Source organism: Barbus barbus, assembly GCF_936440315.1.
Source record: "Barbus barbus genome assembly, chromosome: 26".
In the NCBI taxonomy this organism is placed as follows: domain Eukaryota; kingdom Metazoa; phylum Chordata; class Actinopteri; order Cypriniformes; family Cyprinidae; genus Barbus; species Barbus barbus.
Window position 1 is genome coordinate 29554145 of NC_136754.1, and position 24070 is coordinate 29578214.

Sequence of the window (24070 nt, forward strand, 5' to 3'; positions counted from 1 at the left end):
CGCTTTGGATAAAAGCATCTGCAAAATGACTAAATGTAAATGTAAATGCAGTTGATAGACTTGTATTGAACCTGGAACATTCCTTTCCATACATATGCACTTAAATCCTCTTTGTACATGCTATTTCACACTTAATATCTAGCGATTATCATTAATTTGATTTCACAGATACTATTTAAACTAAACTGAGCTAGACAATGCCATCTCTGAATTCAATAATGAAATGCCTTTAACTGAAAATTGAGTGTTTAATCTTATCATTAAACATTACTGACACTCTATCCTCCAATTTGATACTGTTAAGTGCTTTGACACAATCTTTATTGTTAAAAGCGCTATATAAAAAAAAGGTGACTTGACTTGACTATTTCAGTACATGTGTTCTGTCTTCTAGTCATTCAGACTATCTGTGTGTGCTGGATGAATGGGCTGTCAGCGGTATGTTGGACCTCTGTCGTGGGCACAGGATCTTGACGAAGGCCCTTCGGAAGCTGCTGTGGCACAGCGGGTACAGGAACGGGTTGATCGCTGAGTTCAGCCACAGCAGCCAGAACGTCACCTCATACCAGTGATGTGGCACGCAGTCTCCTCTGCATGCTGCTCGCACTATCATCAACAGAGTATACGGCGCCCAGCACACAGCAAAAACACACACGATTATGGCCAGAGACTTAGCAATCTTCTTGTCCTGCCTCAGACGTGAGCGCTGGACGCACCGCATCGACAGACCGTCGTTTTCTGAGCGCTTTTCGCCATCTGCTGCACTTTTCTTCTTGAGCATCATGGAGTTCCAGCAGATTCGGACGCTCATGCGTGCTTTCTCCCCGTATACATTTGTAGCATCCTGGCACTTTGGAGAACAGGATTCTTTCTTGCTGCCGAGTCTCCTCTGACGGATGCTAAGGTAGATGCTGATGTTGAAGAATGCCACGGATAAAAACGGTGAGAAAAACTCGACCACTGAAGCAGACAGCAGAAAGTACCAGGTGTAGTAGAACTCAGCGAAGCACTCGTCCTCAGGCACGCGGCTCTTGCCTGTCAGCTGCTCCCAGAATAAGATGGCCGGTCCATAGAGGAGGAAGGCCAGAATCCAAACCGCTGCTATCTTCACCACTGCAAAGTGGGTCATTCCTTGTTTGGCACGATAAGATACCTAGGATCAGGAAAGAAAACAATGGAAAAATTGCATTTAATTCGCAGAAAAAATGCAGAAAACTGATAACTACAGAGACGCATGGACATAACACCAAATACTGAGCCAAAGAGTCACAGTACAGATATCCCTTATTATGGTTAGATTGATCTTAGAATGCTGTAAATCATCCTTGGATAACTGATGAAAGTAAACTATGGCTGTCAATAATTTGTGATAAATCTCATATTGTATTTTTATATACATATTAACACATTTCATTTCTGTTTAGGCAAAATAAATAACAATGCCAGAAAACTAATTGATTTCTGTGATCAAAGCTGAATTTTCAGCATCATTACTCCAGTCTTCAGTGTCACATGATCCTTCAGAAATCATTGTAATATGCTGATTTGCTGCTCAAAAACATTTCTGAGAACAGTCGTGCTGCTACATATTTTTGTGGAAACCGTGATACATTTTTCCCCCTGTGGTTTTAATATAAGTACTACAGTTAAACTATGGTTGCTGTAGTAAAAACATGGCTAATTTTCGGAATCGACTGACAGGATGTTGCACCCCTAAAGGTATAAATTTTGCTTTTTTTTTGTCCTCACAGTACATGATTTATTAACAACAATTACAGAACAGGAACATGATCCATTTTAACTTTTAATGTTCAATTTAAATCAATTTAATCATACAACCTCAACATAATACATGTTACATGTACACTTTTCATTTGTTCATTGTGAAATAATTGTACTGGCCCTGCATGCGTCCAGCTTGTTTCCCTGTCTTCCCCGAGTTGCTGAGAAAGGCTCCAGCATCCTGTGACCCTACAGGACAAGCGGTTTAGAGGAAGGGTGTATTGTAGAGACTAGTGATGGGAATGGTTTCTTATGTTATACTTATGATCCTATGCTCATTATGCTTTGGGGAACACAGCCCTGTTTGACTAAGCGCTGTGAATGAAGCATCAAATGAGCAGAAGTAGTAGTTTTATCCTACACAATTTTTCACTAACGTAGTTTATGTTTTTAAAGGGGTCAATCAATTCTCTTTCCGGCTCACGCTGCATTGGTTAAGCGTATGGGGCTGTCACGTGATGAACGAACGACTCAAACCCGAGAATGCTGTGCAATGCGCATGCGCGACTGAACGAATCACTCCCTGAGACGACTCGTTCTTCCCGAGTCACATTAAAGATTCGTTCAAAATGAACGAATCGTTCAAGAACGACCCATCACTAATAACAAAACATACTTACAGTCACTGATTCAGAAGAAGATTCCTAATTGCGTCTACTTTCAGAAGGCCAAATAAAGTGCTTTTGCTTTCACATTGAAACACACAGCGTCTCTCTGTCATGGCTGCATCAACACTACAGCGGTTACTGAAACCACACCTTCTTCCTTTGCGTGCACATTTGGACGGCAATACGCAAATATTTCCACATCATGACGCAGACATGTGGGGGCGTGTTTGAATGAGGCATTTTAGCCCGGATCTGAATCAGCCTTCTCTTAGATAGAATAAATCCTTTTGTGGGAGACTTTGAGCTTTGTAACTCTGCAGATCTTATACATGCACAAACAGCTACATAACACACTAAAGAAAAGGAAAACAAGAAATTGCATCATATGACCCCTTTAAAGCTTTTTATGCATTAAATTGCATGCTAAATAACAAAATGAATATGACTGGTAATTGTATTGTGTTCTGAACCAGAGGGACACCTTACTAAATAATTACTTTCTAAATGAATTGCCTGGAGCAGTTCTTGAGTTAGTTAACACTTAAATAGTTAAAACTAAAATATCACACTGAAATACAATTAAATATCCCAACATAGAAGCCAATGTTTCCAATGAATAATCAATTTAAATTGTACTGTAAGATGTATTGCAAAACTTCAGTCCATTGTACTTTCCATTAATTCTATTATCTGCTAAGAAATGTGGATTTTACCAACATTTTTTCATTATTTGCTTGTACTACTCCAATCCTTAAACAAAATGTTAATTTCAGATGCGAAAGCTTGTTAGTTACTGCTGTTTTTAATTGCCAACTTCAAATGCTGTAGTTGTATGGTGACCCAAATGTGAAGCTAATGTGATGGTAATCACTTGACAAATTGATAAAAAAATCGATAAATTAACTGAAAAAAAAAATCAATAAATCAATCAAGCCTACTAATTCAATTAGACTACTAATTAAAAATAAACTCTTGGCATAACTGATTTCAAGACAACAAAGTGTGGTATTGCTCCACTGAACCGTACACAGAAGCCAAACGTGAAAACGCACAGTAGGGAATGAGACAAACTTTTTTGTCCAGTCTTTTGCTGTTACACACATATCGGAGTATGTGTGCGCTGTCATAGTGCTGCCAATGATAGCATTAATCTTTCTTCCTTCACTGCCTTTGATTGAAGCTGAAGCCGCAGTCTGTGAGATCAAACATGGCTGTCTTGCAGATTAAAGGCATTGTGATTTATGTTCGAATCATTGCTCTGATGTTAAGAGCTTGTGTGGGAAAACAAAACAAGACATTTTCAAGGACGCTTTCTGACCCGAGTCTAACCAAACATCAGAGAAAGCTTTGAAGTAAATATTACACAATATTCACTGCTCTGTAAATCTCTGTTCCCGGGGCATCTCAGGATGTTTCTTTAGTTAGACGGATTTAACTCCACAATAAAGATTTGAGAAGATCATCTCATGCAACATCCATTCAAAAATGGCTTTTGTTCAAAATGAAGAAAAAAAAATAAATCCCAGCCCACCTGTTCACACCTGTTGCTGCCTAATACACTTGAAGTTACTTTGCTTTTTAGTATTTACGTTTTTCCTCGTGGCAAACTTTTACGAACACGGTCTTAATTTCCACTTTTATACTGATGACACTCAGATCTACATACATTCTAAACCTGATGTCAATATGCCTTTGTCTTTTCTTTCTCAATGTTTTACTGAGATTAAAAAAATGGATGTCTGAAAAGTTGCTCTGTCTAAACAGTGATAAGACCGAAGTGATGCTTATTGGTTCCCCTCACCAGTTGTGCAAAGCAGAGTCCGCAACTTTAGGTCTGGATGGCTCTGCTTTACAGTTTCAAACTAAACTAAAAATCTGGGGGTGATATTTGACGCCAACTTAACATTTGATCCGCATGTTCGTTATACAGTCAAAGCGTCTTTTTTTCATCTCAGAAAAATTGCCAAATTATGTCCCATGTTGACTTTTTCTGTGGCTGAAAAGTTAATCAACACTTTTGTGTTTTCGTGTATTGATTATTGTAATACTTTGCTGCCTGGAGCACCAAAAGCTACACTAAGTAAATTACAGTTGGTACAAAATTCAGCTGCCAGAATACTGACTAGGACCAGTGCAAGGGAGCACATCACACCTGTCTTGGAAAAATTGCACTGGCTTCCTGTTAGTTTTCGTATCGATTTTAAAATTCTCATGCTTGGTTATAAAGCCTTGAATAATTTGTCTCCTCAATATTTGTCAGTGCTTTTAACCCCCTACAAACCTACACGTGTTCTACGTTCCTCTGAAGCTGGTCTTTTAACTGTTCAATCAACTCGGCTTAAAACTATGGGTCATCGGGCTTTCTCTTCATTGGCTCCTAAATTGTGTAAATCGTCCCTAAAAACTTACGAATAGTAGTTCTTCAGGAGGTATGGCAGAATACATTAGTTATTGATTAGCTGTTACTTAACACAATCATAACATTGTATTACATACTGATTAGTTAACACATCTTCCTTAGTAGTTAACAGTAGTGAGTTAAGTGTTAATTAATAATTACCTGTTAGTTCTTCAGTAATCCCTTATTAGTTATGCAGTAAGTAATAAACAGTATTCTAAAGTGTTACCTAATGGGTCATGCTTTAGTTTGGGGACCAATTCTCACTCTTAACTAGCTATTAACTACGACTTTTGCTTCAATAAACTAATCTGCTGCTTATTATTTAGTAAGCTAGTTGTTATAAGTTTAGGTATGGGGTGGATTGATGCCTACAAAACCTGAAATTTACATAAACCCGCCCCCGGGAACATGCAACAAAAGAGGTGTTGCCATGCCGTCAAAACAAGGAGTGCAAAAAATAATCTGAACATTTCTGAAAAAAAAAAAAATATGAATCACGATTTTGTCTTCTAACAATTCTAATGGATTCACAAGTTTCAAAATTTATATTCTAATGCAGCGTTTCTTAATCCTGTTCCTCCCTGCTCTGCATCTCTCTCTCTCTCATTCAGATCATCAGCTCGCCAGCTCCATCAGTGAACTGTGCTCCAATTATACACTTTATGTGTATAGACAGACAGATATTTTTCACATAGCTACGAGAAGCATTAAACATGGACATGCATGCGGTTGCCATGGTAGCGAGCAATACTTGCTGATAAACACTTCTTACTGTTACAAAGTAAACAATTACTTTACAAAAATGCTACATTGCAATGATGTTTTCTGCTGCATTAAAGCTTTAATCAGGATAAAACCCTATATTAGAAGCTAGCATAAGCAGTAGTATCTACAGATAACAGCGTGTCTAAAAGTATGAGACAACAACAACAAAAAAACATACCATTCTGAAACGTCCTGTTATAAGAGTCCTGGTTACTGGAATAAGTGGAAAGGTTATACTCCGGCCAAGGTTTAGAAAACAAAAGGTATGGAACCAGTCGACAAGTAATTGTTAAACCCGACTGGAGATGATCTATGAATATTTATGTTATAGCCAAGGAACAAACACAGGAACAAGAGCTTTTCTTTACTTCAAGAGACCAACGCATTATAGGATAATTATGCGTATAAGGAGTTTCACCGCTTGATATTCAAGAAAGGTAAATCCTGTAATCTAAAGAGAGAAACTAATTCTTGCTCTACTCAAGGCCATGACTTTGAAGATCTAAGCCCATGAATAAAACTTAAATTTGAACAATGCAAAACAATCTAATTTCTTAGGAAATTGTACCGTGCCAAGATAAAACTTGGACATTGTATGTTAGGCTACTAATCATAAGACTTTCACTGTAGCCTACAGAAAGAGAGCAAAGAACATTTATATTATCAAAGAACATTTTCACTGACTGTCTAGAGTTCAAGCGCACTCAAAACTCCCATTAAAATCACTGAAGCTGTTTACTGTGAAATGAATATCTTACTTACAGATTCATACACACATTTGTACGTTCTTACGAGAGAATTCGCCAGAAAGATGTATTCAGTCAGTGAGGGAGTGAAGAAAACACCGGCATTTTAGCGATGACTAATCTGAACGCCTCTGATTGGTCAGTGCATTCATCAGCTCAACAGAATCATGTGTGATTGGTTATAATGCAGCACTGTAAAAACACATCTGTCTCTGGCTCAGCGCCAGCGAACGCAGATTTGAATTTAGCATCTGATGATAGACGCACTGAACGATCTAATCACACCAGTGTGATTGTATTAAATATAGAAAATATTCATCGGCTATTTTTGTCTTTTGGAAGCTGCATTCAAAATTCACTTGGCTCAAAAATCTGAGGGGGCACGTGCCCACTCACTTTCAATGGGCATGACACCTCTGTTCCAGGATGACACGCACGTTTTTAATACTAGAAGATCCTCCAACATGTTTGAGAAAACTTTTCTTATTCAGTTAACTCTTTTGAAGAGTTTTTAATAGAGTTAAGTCAAATACAGTTTCAGAGTTTTAAGCAAAAATAAATAGTAAAAACATGATATAATTCAGCCATAATTTCTCTCGCCATGAACATAGCCATAGAATCTGGCATGGTGTTAAACACAAACAAACATATAAACAAAATGAACCGGATAATAATGCTAAATATTTTCAAGGGAATATACATTTGCTCATTTACATTATATTTCACTACAACTCAGCCCTTCTTTTATCTCATCACATATGTTCTGCAGTGTAACAGAAGGAAAAAAGAGCTTTGCCAACACAGAAAAACACTATACACCAGTGCATGATGCATGGGATTTAGCATGATGCCAGCGATGAGGAGGCACAATCAGCATCAGCTTTGACTTATCATGAGCTGCCAGTGGGGCTCCATTGTCCTGCCACCCGCTCCTGTCATGAGTCTTATCCCAGAATTACTGCTGGGACCCGAGTGACAGTGATTTGAAGGAAAAATATCCTCAAAAAAAAACAACTAACAGACCTGCATTTCCATTAGAAAGTTTAATGGAAGTAGGACAGGTGCCCTGCTGGCATTAGTGACAATGCAATTCTTTAAACAAAGGATAATCTAACCAGAAAACTGTCAAAAGTGATGTTATCCAGACACCTGAATTGCCAAAATAATGTGCAATTACACTGCATGCCCAAGTATGTGCCATTTGATAAATTACTACTGTCAGATGTTCACAAACACACTCTTCTTTTTTAAATAAAATGATTATGATACTAAAACATTTAGGATATGTGAGGATCAATCCCTGCAATACACCAGTATCAAACGTATCTAGTTAATCTACTAATTCTGCCTATTCTCTAGTTCAGTGGTTCTCGAAGTGTGGTACGCGTGGTAAGTGAGCTTTCAGAGGAATCTCTGAATTAAATATAAATTAGGCTGCGTGTCCACCAAAGCAGGGTTTTTTTTTTTCGAGGCTAGCAAATTTGTTCAATGGTTTTAAATGGGAGCGTCTTTTTCATGCTGAGCCGAGAGTTGAAGAATGTTCATCTTTGGGTAAAACTTAGCCCTCATTACTGTCACTTTCTAGTCAGCTAACCAATCACAGTGGAGGAGGGGCGGGACTAATACCATCACACCCTGCTTATACTAGGACTGAACAACAATGGAGTAGTTAATATTGCTTGTCTCCGAGTATTTATGGTTTTACCAGAGTACCATAATATTGTTATGAAAAATAATGCTTGGAGAAACATTTAATTCACGATCAGCGGCTATTCCATATCATAGCAACCACAAACTTAAACTGAACTAAACTAAAAAAAATAAATAAAAAATACGCTGCCCTTTTAAGCGCTCACAACTGGCCGTTTTCAGCTGGCTTTGGGGGACACGTGGCCTGATTGTAGTTACTTGCAGCTACACATACAGCCTGTGTTATTATTATTTTTATTTTTTATCAAGTACGGTACTTTTTATTTAAAAGTTAAATAAAAACTGTACTGTACTTAAATAAAGATTAAATGAAAATGTATTGTAGCTACTTAAAAGTTAAATAAAAACGGTAAATTACTGTACTTAAATGTTAAGTACGATACATTTTAATTTATTCCTTAAGTACAGTACAGTTTTTATTTCACTTTTAGGTCCAATATATTTTAATTTAATAATTTAGTTTTGTATTTACCTGGAAGTAAGCACGGTGCAGTGTTAATGTTCAAACTGTGTATTTAGACAAGGCAAGGCAAGTTTATTTATATAGCACATTTCATACACAATGGTAATTCAAAGTGCTTTACATGAAAGAAAGTAAAATAGTCATATTAATAATAATATTGATCACAGCAATAAAAATAAGGAGTTGAAAAAAAAGAGAAAAAAAATTATAATAATAAAAGACAAGAAACTTAAAAACAAATATTCGCAAGCTTTGTTCAATCTCTTCCGCACTAAGTGAGCGGGGGAAAAACTTCCAAAACACCTAGCTATTCCACTACTTCATCCTACTTACTTTGACCATCATATCTGACCTATTCACTAAACCAAACAAATAGAACTCAGCGGTCAATCATATAAGTGATATAAATTAAAAAATGATAAATGATATAAAATGAAAGTACAGTGCAGTCAGTTGGGACGTAGCACAGCTCATTCAGTAAATGCACAGTTAAACAGATGAGTTTTGAGTCTGGATTTAAATGTGGCTAATGTTTTAGCACATCTGATCTCTTCTGGAAGCTGCTTCCAACTGCGGGCCGCATAATAGCTAAACGCAGACTCCCCTTGTTTTCTGAGTAAATCAGACAGACTGAGATGCAGCGATAACTACTTGGCTTATTAAAAATGCAAATTCTCTGGCAGCAGGAGACGCTTTAAAGCGGGAGAACTAGAGGTTTCCCCGGAAACGGCTGTTGGGCTGTACATTGCACAAAGCAGCGCTGAGCTTACAAACGCTGCTTTATCAGGCATATAATAACATGCAAGATGAAATGAAAATGACATCAAACATTTTCTAAAGACATCTTCCTTCAGATATACAGTGATATAAAAACACCCGCGCCTCGTTTTGATTTTTAAACGTGCATTACGTGCTCATGTTTATTCAACGAAGCCTTTTGGAAAATCGTCAGTTTTGATATCGTGGCGGGTAGCCACACATAAATAAATGTATGCGAAACACATCCCACAGCACGAAAACCTGAGCCCGACTTCATTACTCATCACTTTAACTTTAACTACCTTTGTAGCCGGCGCCACTAACCAGACCGATAGTCAAACAGACCGGAAGTTAACTTCGGGCCAGGCGCGTGCGCCCGATGATACGTCTATATTCAGTGAGCATATCTGCAATGTATTTGGGTCCTAGGCCATTTAGTCATTTATAAATGAGTAAAAGAACTTTAAAATCAATCCTAACATTAAAACATTTACAATTGACAATAATAAATATTCTTATTAGGAATAAAACTAACAAAAAAATTTTTGGTTTAGTTTTTAAAAATTCTATATTATTGAAGTTAAAAAAGGGAGGGGGAACTCATTATACAATAAATTTTCTCTAGTTCATGTTGGCCATAATTGGCACCCAATTATTGCAACGTCCTTCTCCCAAGATAACAGCTCTCAGTTTTCTTTAATGCATGATGAGTTTGGAGAACACCTGACAAGAGATCAGAGACCATTCCTTCATACAGAATCTCTCCAGATCCTTCAGATTCACAGCTTCTTCTCTTCAGTTCACTCATTTTCTACACGGTTCAGGTCAGAGGACTGGGACGGCCATGGCAGAAGCTTCATTTTGTGCTCAGTGACAGGTTTTTGTGTTGATTTTGATGTTTGTTTTTGGATCATTGTCCTGATGGAAGATCAACCACAGCCCGGCATAAGATTTCTAACAAAGGGGAACTGTTGGTATTTGATGCTGTGTCCAGGACCTCCTGCATTGAATTATTATCCCTGTTTGCACCAAACCCATCTGGTGGGTTTGCTGCCAAAAAACTTTGTTTGTTTTTTCCATCTGACCATAGAATCCAGTCCTGTTTGACAACTGAATATGCTGAAGTTTGTTTTTGGATGAACGAGGAGGATTTTTCTTGAAACCCTCCTAAACAACATGTGGTGATGTAGGCGCTGTTTGATTATTTTTTTTGACTGTCTGACCACAAGACTCAACTAATCTCTGCAATTCTCCATCTGTGATCCTTGGAGGGTCTTTGGCCACTCAAACTCTCCTCCTCACCGTGTATTAAGACGAAATAGACACACGTCCTCTAACAGGAAGATTTGTAACATTTTTAGTTGATTGGAATTTCTTAATTATTGATGGTGGATTATTGATTTGGGCTTTGTGTTCATTATATGGTAACACTTTACTTCGATAGTCCACTTTAGACATTCTACTAACAGTTAGTAACTTTGCAGTCATTAGAGTATTAGTAGACTGTCTGCTTAATATCTTAACACTTTATTTTGATGGGTCCACAACATACTGACTGTGAGAAACTTTGCAAGTATATGTCAACTTACTCTACTAACCCTAAACCTACCCTACTGAGAGTTAGTAGACATGTAGTTGCAAATTAATGAGAATTAGTTGACATGTAGTTGATGTGTAGTTACAAAGTTAATTATAGTTAGTAGAATGTCTAAAGTGGACTATCAAAATAAAGTGTAACCCATTATATTTATAATCCTGTGGAACAGGAAGTCATGGGTATGCTCCTAGTCACCCTGCTGTGCTAAAAAATGTAAAATGAATGGGAATATACTTATTTTACTCACAATAATTTCTAGGGGTGTCAATAATGTGGCCAAAATGCATTGGATAAAAACATTTGTTATTAATTATATATGCTGGTTCCCTCACTTTCAATTGTTTTACTTCAATTAAAGGTTATAATATTTAGAATTGTTTAATGAGGGATCAAAAAGATAAACAATGCAGATTTATTTTCAAAGCTACCGATATTAGTGGAAGGCACTGTACAATAAAAGAGTTTGCTACTCATGTTTTAAAAAGAGTAAATCTGACTGAATCCAGTTGAAGTAGTTAGTTAGACTTTGGGTTTCCATGCAGATGAATTACATTTATTTGGCTTTCTGTGTAAATTTTATTTAATAATGATCAAGTTTGCAATAATTCTCAGACTCTTGACAAGCATTTTATCATTTTTGGTGGTTATTACACAAGCAAGAGTTTCATATACCTGACAATTTCTAAATAATCTGTGATATCCCATAATAGTCTGCATCCAGGTTCTGCTTTTAATGAGTGAGATTGATTAAAGCAAACAAAACAAATTGAGTCCCGGTGACTGTGCATGTATTTTTGTTAATGAGTTTCATTAATAGTGCATGTTGCTGTTGTTTATCACCAGCCTGGTCAATACTTTCTGCCGGTTGTCAGGAGCTAAGAATGCTGAATCACAATGACTACATCACTATAGTTTCCTTTATAATGAAAATATTGGGCATAAAATTAGGCCTCACCGCTTTTGTAACGGAGAGATAGCGGTCATAGCTAATAAGTACGATGTTGAAGACAGACGCAGTGCAGAGAAGATAGTCTACGACCAGCCACAGCTTGCAAAGTCCTTTCCCCAGCATCCATTTCCCTGTCAAGATGTAGGGCATATACACGGGTATGCAGAAGGCGCCTGTGGGAAACACCAATCAAAAAACAATATTATAGTCATTCTGCAGAGTCAAGCTGGATAATTGCAATTCATGCATACAATTCATGCTGGATAGTTGCAATTCATATCTGTTGTTACAGCATTTTGTCCATTTGTCTGTTAGTCATCAGTCGTGTTGCTGTGGTTACACAATGATTGCAATTTCAAGAGCAAACATGCAGTCGCATTAACAAAACGACACAGTCAAAAGAGGTCCATTGTCTATTGTAGTAGCATAGAGATGTATAAAGCACAGCTCCCACAAAAAATATGCTTTATGTTGGTCAATGTGATGAATCCGCATGACCAAACCCAAAATCTGGGTGGAGATTTTTTTTGCTCTCAAACATAAATTCCAGATTGCATGGATTCCTAGAATTAAATGTAGTTATTATTTGAGTGTGTCAAGACTGAATGTGTTTGTTAGACCTGTGCACTTTTAAAAACTGTAAGAGCACTTAAATATTTAATGCACATGAATATATTAGATGTAATGACACTTCAGGGACCAATTCTCACTAAACTAGGCATATTTGCTGTTTATTAGTAATTATAAAGCACACATCAAGCATATATAGTCTGCATGAACACATTCTAGGTCCCTTAACTCTACCCCCCAAAATTACCTTACTAACTATTAGTAATCAGCAAATGAGGAGTTTACTGAGGCAAAAGTTAGTAAATAGTGAGAATTGGTCCCCAAACCAAAGTGTAATTGATGTAATAAAAATCACTTATGAATGAGAAAACTGTAAACGTTATTCTTCACTAGAGTTGCATAAAAAATTAATGTGAGGCAATATAGTCTCCAGCAGGTATAGAGGATCCCTGGTGTAATGACTTGTTAAGATCTGTATGTGGAGATTTATAATATAGTAGAGTATAGTACAATAGAGTTCATTAGAGTGCAATAAAAAAGCTCCATCCAAAGTGTGCATTTCTAATCACAGATAGTGAAGGTTTGCAGTAATAAATGGGACAATTAAAGAAGTCTAAAAAGTGCAGGTGCAGGAATAAAGTTATCAAATCAAGTATGTAGATTTGAGCACTAACTGTATATTTTGTATTTAAATAAGCATTCCCCATTTCATGACGTCACAGCCAGCACATCTGTAGATCCCCACCATCTTTGCCTAGTTTTATTCCTGCTCTGCAATGTTATTTAAATGTAACATTGTTAAACTAATTTTGTTTGTTCAAGCAGATAGCTGTATCAGACTGATTTGCCTAAAAGGGATTTTATGCAATTACTTTTTAGCTTTACACTATTTACTTTCCTCAACAGTATCTATAGTAATTCTCAGCTGCTTATAGATTTTGTCATCACAAACATCAACAGACATCAGTGGACGCATAATACACTAGAGAGATTAATGGGTTTAGAGCAGTTTTTAACACCCAGATATGACAAGGCAAAATTCTGTCATAATACATGGGGAGAAAAAAACACTTAGAAGTAGACAAATCCACTGACAAAGAGCATAGTTTCCCACGCAAGCTGCCGTTCATGTAATTATCAAACATGATCCTGATGCAATTATGAATCATGTAATATATTTTTTAGCCAAATTATGCAGTAAATGCACACTGATGTGATGAATAAAGGAAGCAGAGCTGGACTCATCTCACATTGATTCACTACTTACATCACAGCTCTTTTGATGTTAAAGCAGACAGTTTTCTTCCCCTCTGAATTTCTCTGTATCTTCGTCATTATGATTCTTGGACTGGGGTATATATATATATATATATATATATATATATATATATATATATATATATATATATACACACTCACCTAAAGGATTATTAGGAACACCATACTAAACTGTGTTTGACCCCCTTTCGCCTTCAGAACTGCCTTAATTCTACGTGGCATTGATTCAACAAGGTGCTGAAAGCATTCTTTAGAAATGTTGGCCCATATTGATAGGATAGCATCTTGCAGTTGATGGAGATTTGTGGGATGCACATCCAGGGCACGAAGCTCCCAAGATGCTCTATTGGGTTGAGATCTGGTGACTGGTGACCATTTTAGTACAGTGAACTCATTGTCATGTTCAAGAAACCAATTTGAAATGATTCGAGCTTTGTGACATGGTGCATTATCCTGCTGGAAGTAGCCATCAGAGGATGGGTAGATGGTGGTCATAAAGGGATGGACATGGACAGAAACAATGCTCAGGTAGGCCGTGGCATTTAAACGATGCCCAACTGGCACTAAAGGGCCTAAAGTGTGCCAAGAAAACATCCCCCACACCATTACACCACCACCACCAGCCTGCACAGTGGTAACAAGGCATGATGGATCCATGTTCTCATTCTGTTTACGCCAAATTCTGACTCTACCATCTGAATGTCTCAACAGAAATCGAGACTCATCAGACCAGGCAACATTTTTCCAGTCTTCAACCGTCCAATTTTGGTGAGCTCGTGCAAATTGTAGCCTCTTTTTCCTATTTGTAGTGGAGATGAGTGGTACCCGGTGGGGTCTTCTGCTGTTGTAGCCCATCCGCCTCAAGCTTGTGCGTGTTGTGGCTTCACAAATGCTTTGCTGCATACCTCGGTTGTAACGAGTGGTTATTTCAGTCAAAGTTGCTCTTCTATCAGCTTGAATCAGTCGGCCCATTCTCCTCTGACCTCTAGCATCAACAAGGCATTTCCGCCCACAGGACTGCCGCATACTGGATGTTTTTCCCTTTTCACACCATTCTTTGTAAACCCTAGAAATGGTTGTGCGTGAAAATCCCAGTAACTGAGCAGATTGTGAAATACTCAGACCGGCCCGTCTGGCACCAACAACCATGCCACGCTCAAAATTGCTTAAATCACCTTTCTTTCCCATTCTGACATTCAGTTTGGAGTTCAGGAGATTGTCTTGACCAGGACCACACCCCTAAATGCATTGAAGCAACTGCCATGTGATTGGTTGATTAGATAATTACATTAATGAGAAATTGAACAGGTGTTCCTAATAATCCTTTAGGTGAGTGTATATATAGCTCTGGATAAAGTATTATGTGCACACATTGTTAAATAACTTGCTTTTTCAAATGAACACGTTACAATCAAATAATTTTAAATCAAGAGTATACGCCAAAGATAGCTATTTGAATATATTAATATAATAATCTTACTACTGAAGAACTCTTAATAAATTAAAAAAACATAATATTAACGATTTTTTTTTTCAGTTTTATTTTATTTTCTGAATATTTCACACAGACCAGTCCTGAACATTGTTCGACTACATCACTTTTCACCAAATTGTATTCACCCTAGAATACGGCAGTCACTAGATATTGCTGGGATCACCGACTGCTGAATGTTTTTTAAAGACTATTAAACTTTTCTATAAACTTTACTTACCAACGAGAAAGTCTGAGATGGCCAGGTTTAGCAGGAAATAATTGCTCTGTTTGCGCAACCTCTTGTCCATCTTGAAGGCGACGATGACCAACGCGTTTCCACACACAATCACAGCAATCAGTATGACCATCATGACCGTGAGCAGCGCGAGCGCCGGACCCTCGAACCCCGGGTCTCTCCTCACGGCGGTCCAGTTACTGACCGTGTGTTCACGGGTCATGTTGGGATGGATACCCATCGAGAGCTTCACGGTCTTCACTTCGAGCTGGTCTTTTTCATCTGCCTCAAGAAGGTTCAGATGAATGGGTCTGGTAAATGTGTCGTGCGCGCGCAGGTGACGCCCCTCGCCGTTCCCACGACGCGCGTCAAGAGCGATTCAGAGCCACTATCGACTATTCCATTCATTTTAGTGTTCTGGTTTACTGACATCATTTAAAACCGTGGAAATATGTGATGCAAATCAAGTAATCACATTTAAGAAAACAAAGAAACACTAGACTATATCAATTCTTTAACATTTAATGACTTACAGTGATAAAATATTAAGCATTCAGAATTTTACTCTCAGTGATGCTATTAGTGTCATCCTTCCTCTTGTTCTTCTTTTTTTCCTGGATCATTTGAAAAGAAAGAAAGAAAAACTTCTCCTTTTGCCTTGAAAACAATGCACTTTCAGGAAATCTAGTTGCTTATGTTTTGGACATGTTTCTTGAATACAACAATTTAAATAGCTTTCAAACTACTACAGAATAATCACATTACGTTTGAATAATCAAAAATAATTAAGCTTGTAACTTTAATCTCAAATTCCATAGAGTGTTTCTAATTACATATATACAAAAAAGTTTCCAATTACATAGTCTGTAAGGACCTTTCACAACAAGCATGTTGCAATTAAGCAAAACACAGACAAATGGTCTATTCACACCAAGTGTAAAATCAGTATCCTTTGGGCTGAACTTCAAGTTCAGGATTGTAATTAGACTGTATTACTGTAATTAGGCTGCTAGACACAGAAATCAGATATTAGCACGTACTGAACATAATAGTCTCGTTATGGAAGCCTGCTAAGTACAATATAGTTTGAAATACAGTTTGAGTGCTTGATCAGACTGCGTTTATTCATTAGCAGGTCACATACATTTACAAATGAAAAATTGCAAAAAAATATATATTTTAAAGTTACTTTTTTTGAGTTGCATTTTCATATAGCCTACTATAACAACCAACCACTACCAGTAGTTATCTACATGCTTTATGATTTATAATGTGTCAGCCATTGAGGTACTAACAGAAATAAATTCTTACCAGTTGATACTAACTGGAGTGAGTAGTAGTAGGTGTTTTGTTTGCTTTGTGCTGTTTTATGTTGATTTTAACCACATTAGTAAACCAGATCTGTCATTCTGGGTTTGGCTTTGGGTTTGTTAGTAACTATGTAATTATTCTGGCAAAAAGAAAAACTGTTTTTCCATGACTACCACTAAAATATAGCAACATATAAATTGCAAATTACATGATCTTAGATGTTTCAGTAGTGTTTAGATTTTCAAAACCATTAAAATCATACAATTAACATATTTTTTTCAGTACCTGTCCACTACCATTGATGTCCATTGATCGCTCATTAAGTATTATAGACATCCTTAGTATAAATTTGCATATTTGTTAAGATGTCACTGAGTGTGCAGAGGTATAATGTGGGCAATGACACACTAGTGCAAGTGTGCAACATAATATTCACATAGTAGTATTCACATGAAATGAAGCTCCATTAGTAAGCTGAACCCCCGCTGAGGAATAAAACATCTTAGAGGATCAGCCTTCTCCCAGTGCAATCTTCACAGCAGGTTACTGATTGAGGAGAGGGCAGAAGATGATGTCAAGCAATATTGTCAGGCAATTAAAGGCTTTGAAACCAGTTGTTAAAAATCTTTTCCAGATTTTTTTTTTTTTTTTGGATACTCATGATTTGGAGATACAAGTGGTGAGGACAAAGCAGATGGTATTTGTCCACTGTGAAGAGAAGAGTAGGGTAAATTAGTTATTCTCACGGGAGTAAAAAATAGCACCAACACATTAAAAATTGCCTGACAAGCTTATATTGTCACGGTGCACACAGCAGGGAGGACACAGGAAACGAGGATGTAACTCAAAAACATACTTTACTAGGACATCAGGGCAGGACAAGGCAAGGCAGACACTGACAGGAACACCGGGGAGTAACGAGTTGACCAGACAAAATGGCACAACACAGACAGGACTATAAATACACAGGTAAATTAACAGACACGGCTGGATTCGAATAAACTACTAATGACATGAGACAAGGACAGGAAACAAACCAAATATGGGCACAAGAGGCAGGAACACATGACACACACACAACAGTTCTCTTACATATATAGGTCCAGATGGAGGATGTTTTTTGTTTTTTTATAAATAAGCTATATAATCAAGAGTGCTGTTGTACTGAATATGAATATGACTGTGATTTGGGCATAACTGTGCTGATAGTCAGTATATCGAATAATATAAGGCGTCCTACATTTCACACAAAAATATATATATATATTTTATTTTTAATTTCCAGAAAAATAATAATTCTGTAAGAAGCAGAAGAATCAAGTCAAGCAAAGCACAAACTGAAACTGATTTGAAAGTGTTACAAGAAAATGTGGAGCGCAGATACAGATAGTACAGCTACATAAACTTTGTCCTGGGCAGTTAATCTGTCTTCTGTTCTTCAGAAAAGTCCTCCAGGTCCTGCACAGTCTTTGGTTTTCATATATCTTCCATATATTTAAACCATTTCTAGCAGTGACTGTATGATTTATAGATTCACTTTTTTCCAAAACTACAAGTAATGCAAGATAAGTAATCAGATTAATTTCCCAAGTAACTAGTAAAGTAATGTATTGCTTTTTGATTTACAAGAAAATATCTTGCCAGTTACTTTTTCCCATTGACTGATTGGCAGCTATTCTGTCCTCATGTTGAGAGAAATTGGGAGTAAGTGCAGAGGCATTGTGTGCACTGCTGTGTGAACATGATGTTACTGTAGACTAAACATGCATTTACTCATCTCACCTGCACAAAAACAGATTCAGCGTTCCTCAAAATGAATAAAAACAGTCAAATGCCAACTCAGAATATAATGCAAACCTGCTCCAATTAAATTGCTGAAGACTGTTGAACTTTATTCTCCTGTATCATATTTTTCATGCAATCCATAATGGCAGCACAGCTGAAAGGTTTGTTTAAACATTTTGAATTTACAGTTCCATCAGCCTGAGGCTTATTCATTTCACATTTGGTGTGAAAGGGATTTAATATTTTCCAAAATATAACTTTTTTTATATTAAAAACAAGCAAGACCAGCCCAGAATAAAATAGTAATGCAAAAGTAATGTAACACAGTACTTTCCATAAAAATAGGTTGGCCATATGTGCCGTTCATACGGGACACGTCCTGGCCAGGATTTTAATATTGCCTAAAACATCCAAAGTGGTCTGACCAATAACATGCCGGTATTGTACATAATCGACTAATCATGGCGCTGCGCGTGAGAAGGTGAGATCTACAGAGAACGATCAAAGCAATGCAAATACACGCACGTGTTTGTTCGTTCGTTTGACTTGAAGCGATCAAAAAAGACACCAAGATAGGTGCAGAAGGAGCTGTATGTTCTGCTTTCTATAGCATATCTCATGAATGTTACACAACAATCAACCTGCACAGTGCAAACAGCCAAAACCTGGATATTTTAGGCAATATAGAAATGTTGGCAAGGACGCGTCCCGTAACAATGGTCCATATGGTCACCCTACATAAAAAGTAATTAAAGTCCACGTTGCTGCGATTGCTGCTAACCGTCGAAGCATGACCTGGTCATCAGGTTCCTTAGGGGGGCAAGAAGGTTGAATCCTCCTCAGCCTCCCTCTATACCCTCTTGGGACCTGACTCTAGTGCTCAGAGCACTACAGCAGGGCCCATTTGAGCCGTTGCAGACAGTTGAGCTAAAGTTTCTTTCAATGAAAACTCTGCTCCTGACTGCATTGACCTCCATCAAGAGGGTAAGGGACCTGCTCGCATTTTAGGTCAACGAATCGTGCCTAGAGTTTGGGCTGGCTGATTACCAGGTAGTTCTGAAGCCCTGGCCCGGCTATGTGCCCAAAGACCCCACTACTCCCTTCAGGGATCAGGTGGCGAGCCTGCAAGCGCTGCCCTCGGAGGAGGCAGACCCGGCCCTAGCTTTGCTCTTTTTTTGCCCGCCAGGTGGGCGTTCCTATAAGGGAGTGACATCACGTGAAAACTATAAATAGCCATTTTGTTGAGCCAGTATCCTTCTGTATTCTCACCTCAAATGGGTAGAAGCACTGATAGGCCCGACTTTAGTGTGGGCTTGCTAAAACTGATCCAGAGAGTCCGTACTGTAGACCCTGTCAAGCTCCTCCATCCCCTCGGCAGCCAAACGTGGCAGAGCATCTGGTGCCAGGCCCTCACTCGATGAATCCATGAGAGCCGGGTTCCATATGTAGAGACCTCAGTGGATCCCATATGTGTAACGTCTGTGGTATAGCCTCAGGGCCCATGTTTCCCCAGCAGACATTCTGCCATTTCCCAAGAGGGTTACAACCACTTCTAACTCTTCCATATGCAACTAAATGGTATTCCATGTGTAAGTGCTTCCGAAAAACCTCCTTCGGGAAGGATGGGGCTGCCACAACGTTCCTGTTCCAAGTGGAACGGCACATTTTCCCAGTGTTATCCAATCTCACTGAGTGGGTAGTGCTACGACAACAGTGACTGGCCTTCTTGTTTTGAGCCCCGGCCTACTACAAAAAGGGGTGCAGGAGGCTCACACAAGACACTGGAAGGGGCAGCATCCATGACGCTTTGTTAGGGATCCCAATTCGTCGGTCACCGACGTGACACGGAGTGACCGACTGAAAGGGAACATCTCGGTTACGTATGTAGCCCTTGTTCCCTGAAGGAGGGAACAGAGACGTCATGTCCCGTTGCCACGGCTGTTGTACCACCACTGAGCAGCCGGGTGACCGGCTCAGCTCCTCAGCGAAAACCTGAGTATTGAGGATTAACTGAGGATTAACCTGAGTGTTGCTCCTGCTGCTCTATACTCACGCTGTGATCAGCGGCAGCTGGATGCAATCATTGCATGCCAATCTGCATTGGCTTGTTTAGTTTACACTCGAAGTAGATTGGTCTCTCGGAGCGAGATCCCAATTCTTCGGTCACCGATGTGACATCACCGTCCCCTCCTTCAGGGAATGAGGGTTACATACGTAACCAAGACGTTTCCCCAGCATTGCTCAAAATATAGATGTGGTAACTGGTACTATGGATTCATCACAGCTGATAGAAGTATTTAACAACTTGTGCTGATATTCTGGACCAAATAGTTCCACTCAAATCACTGAGATCTAGAAAAAAGACAGATATCCAGCCCTGGCTAAATGATCATACCCACTCTATTAGACAGCAATGCAGGAAAGCAGAGCGTAAGTGGAAGAAAGACAAACTTAGGGTTTCATATGAAATGTTCTGTGAATCCTTGAAACATTTTCAAATTGCTGTTAACAATGCTAAATCTAATTATTTCTCTGAACAAATTGCTAAGAATGCCCATAGGCCTAAGATCATTGATTCTGTCCTGAACCGTACCACAGTAGGCCACTCTGCTGCAACACCTGAGATTTGCGAAAAGTTCCTTGAATTCTTTGTGGACAAAATTCAATTTATTAGAGCACAAATACCACCACCAGTTGCAGTTTGTTCTGAATTCCTGTTGCTTTAGTGCTTTTAGGCATTTTGACTCCGTCTCGCTCATTCAGTTGCAAGATATAGTTTCTTCATTGAAACCTACAAATTAAAACCTGTCAGTAAACTTCCTAAAGTTAAATGAAGACAAAACTGAGGCCAGTGCTTTTGGATCTTCATTGTGTGTCGCTAATATTGGAAACCAACTAGATTCCCTGTCTTTAACACTGCACAACAGAGTTAAGAACCTATAGGTGTTGTCTTCGATTCTGAGTTATTATTTGACAAGCAGATAAATTCTGTCATCAAAGGAAGCTTCTTTCATCTCCGTTATATCGCCAAATTAAAACGGTTCCTCACAAAGAAGGACATAGAAATAGTGATCCATGCGCTTATTCCTTCTCGACTCGACTACTGCAATTCATTATATATGGGTCTATCTCATTCTTCTATTCATCGTTTGGAGTTGGTCCAGAACTTGGCAGCTAGACTTTTGACGAGCACTAGGAAGAGAGAGCACATTACTCCTGTTCTCACATCCTTACATTGGTTACCAGTTCAAAACAGAATACATTTTAAGGTTTTGCTGTTGGTTTATAAAGCTCTGCATGGACTAGCACCTCAGTATATTGCTGACCTCCTAAAACCATATTCTGTGTCAAGATCTCTCCGCTCCTGTAACCAATTGCTTATTTCTTGTTTCCCGGTCCTGTTTAAAGACTAAGGGTGACCGAGCTTTTGCAGCTGCGGCTCCTAAACAGTGGAATGCACTTCCAGTTGCCGTGAGATCCTCGCCCATGTTGGACACTTTTAAATCTAGATTGAAGACTCATTTATTCTCTTTAGCCTATGGTGTGGCCTGAGAATAGTGGGTTTTATTGTTGTTTATGGTCTATCTGGCATGCTTTTATTTATATCTTATGAGTTTTTATTTGTTGTTGTTTTAGATACTGATGTGTATAAATTGTACAGCACTTTGGTACAACATCTTGTTGTTTTTAAATGTGCTTTATAAATAAACGTGAACTTGAACTTGAAGTGCAAATATTCACAGATGCCCAAGAAGGCAACACAATTCATTAAGAGCCTGGGGGTGAAATTTTTTGAAAATTAAGATGCATAATTTTTTTCCGAAAACACAAAAAATTTGCCCAGATCAGTACATTTAAAAAGTTTTAATTTCCCGACTTAATGCATCATGTTGCCTCACCGGACTCTGTGGAGGAAGGAGACAGAGTAGGATGGTGAGTATCAGTCAATTTCAATAACGCTTTAATAATATCGTTTATTCTTAAGGGTGAGGTTTGACTAGAGATACATGGCAAGTGCTGTAGGTGTGATGCAGAAGGGTGAAAGTAACTAGAGTCGGCATGTGATGAAGGGACCAGTTTATCAACGACTTTCTAAAGAGCTGAATGTTTCTTGTGGATAGCTAGATTTTCTGCCGCTGGTACATGGGTGGAGTGGAACGTTGAGCATCTGCCTGACTCTTCTGGCACTGGAATGCTCTCTGAGGATAAACATGGGCTGTATCCCAAACCCTCTCCAAACCAGTGGACCAGAGCTTGAATTTGAATGGCTTACTGAACCCTGGAATACAAGGTCCCTGAAATTTAAAGTCCTTCTACCACAGACTTCCTGCCAGCAAGTTTCACTATACACTATCAAAGTTACTTAGATCCCATTTTTTTCTTCAATTCTGATGTTTGGCTGACTAGATATTTGTATAAATGACCTGTATAAATTATTTGTATAAAAGCGTCTACTGTGTGTACATGACGGAAAAGGAAATCTAAGAACATTATAACCACTTCAAGAGGACAGCACAACAAAACACGACAAGAACTGTTTCAAAAGCTATGTCGGTGATGTTGTAAGCTGACATTACCTGCTCATGGTTCTTGAATCATTTATCTTGCAGAAGCAGCCATTGTAGCCCTTTTGCCAGCTGCTGAGACCCCCTTCAGAGGCAATTGGGTGCTGACATTTTTCCCAGACCCCCTGTAGACTATCAGAGCTAATCTTAATTAAACGTAAGGGCATGCCAATGTATTCACAGTATTTTTGATAGTTAAATGTCAGTATCTCCTGCTGCGTGTGCTGTCAGAATCAGTGGACCCCGCCCAGCAATTTACCTGATATGTTCTGGCAATATATGATGCTTGTGCACTTGCACTTTTGAAAATGTGTCAGTATATTTTTTTATTTTCTTTTGTTCATACATGAAAAGCTAGGGTCTAGTGTTGTTTTAGACCCTAATGGCATTCAAAATATCTTCTGGCATATATATAGAGAGAGAGAGAAAGTGAGAGGGAAATGTTGAAGAAGGAAATCTGCTTCTCACTCTTCTCGGCAGAACTGCCCACGGTGGTTTGATAATTCATTTAGCTGCTTCAATTCATCTTTTCACGTTTTAGCATGGTGTCTGTGATTATAACTTAAGCCATTGCAGCTTTTTCATTGATGTTGGCTTGGTGAAGTTCTTCAAGGTGAATAATAAAAAAAATTCTCAATTTTCCTGCAGTAATTCTCTGTTTGGACAAGTTTTTAGTGTTTTATGTTCACTATCATTTTTAGTTTTTGCCCACTATTCTCCTTTGCTAATGAAGTCTTGTCATGCTTGAGTAGACAGTAATAAGACTAATAAGCTGTTCTTAAAACAACTAACAATTGGACTGTTAAAGTTACAGAAGCTTCTGATTTTCTTCCATGATTTGTCCTTTTTGTACAACACAGTTAATATCTTGTCACAGTTAACATCATCATATACACACTCAACATTTAAATGAATTTAATTTGTGCTACTCAACAATTCTTCCTATCATGTTGATCTGTTCATGTTTTTGCAGCTAGTTAATGGCCAAACATATCAGTTCTGCTATTGTGCTATTAGTATCTTTATAAAAGTACACAACGTTGTTCCAGATAAAATCAGGTTAGATACAAAC

The 24070-nt window shown here is 38.3% G+C and overlaps 1 protein-coding gene across 1 annotated transcript; it reads right to left on the minus strand.

The window, feature by feature from the left end:
• Positions 1 to 403: 403 nt before the first annotated feature.
• On the minus strand, positions 404 to 15578 carry LOC306846521 (histamine H3 receptor-like; the record flags this gene model as incomplete). The annotated part of the gene is made up of 3 exons (XM_079379954.1): positions 404 to 1153; positions 11787 to 11953; positions 15341 to 15578. The coding sequence occupies 3 exons, from the start codon at positions 15576 to 15578 to the stop codon at positions 404 to 406; spliced, it is 1155 nt and encodes a 384-aa protein (XP_079236080.1).
• Positions 15579 to 24070: the final 8492 nt, after the last annotated feature.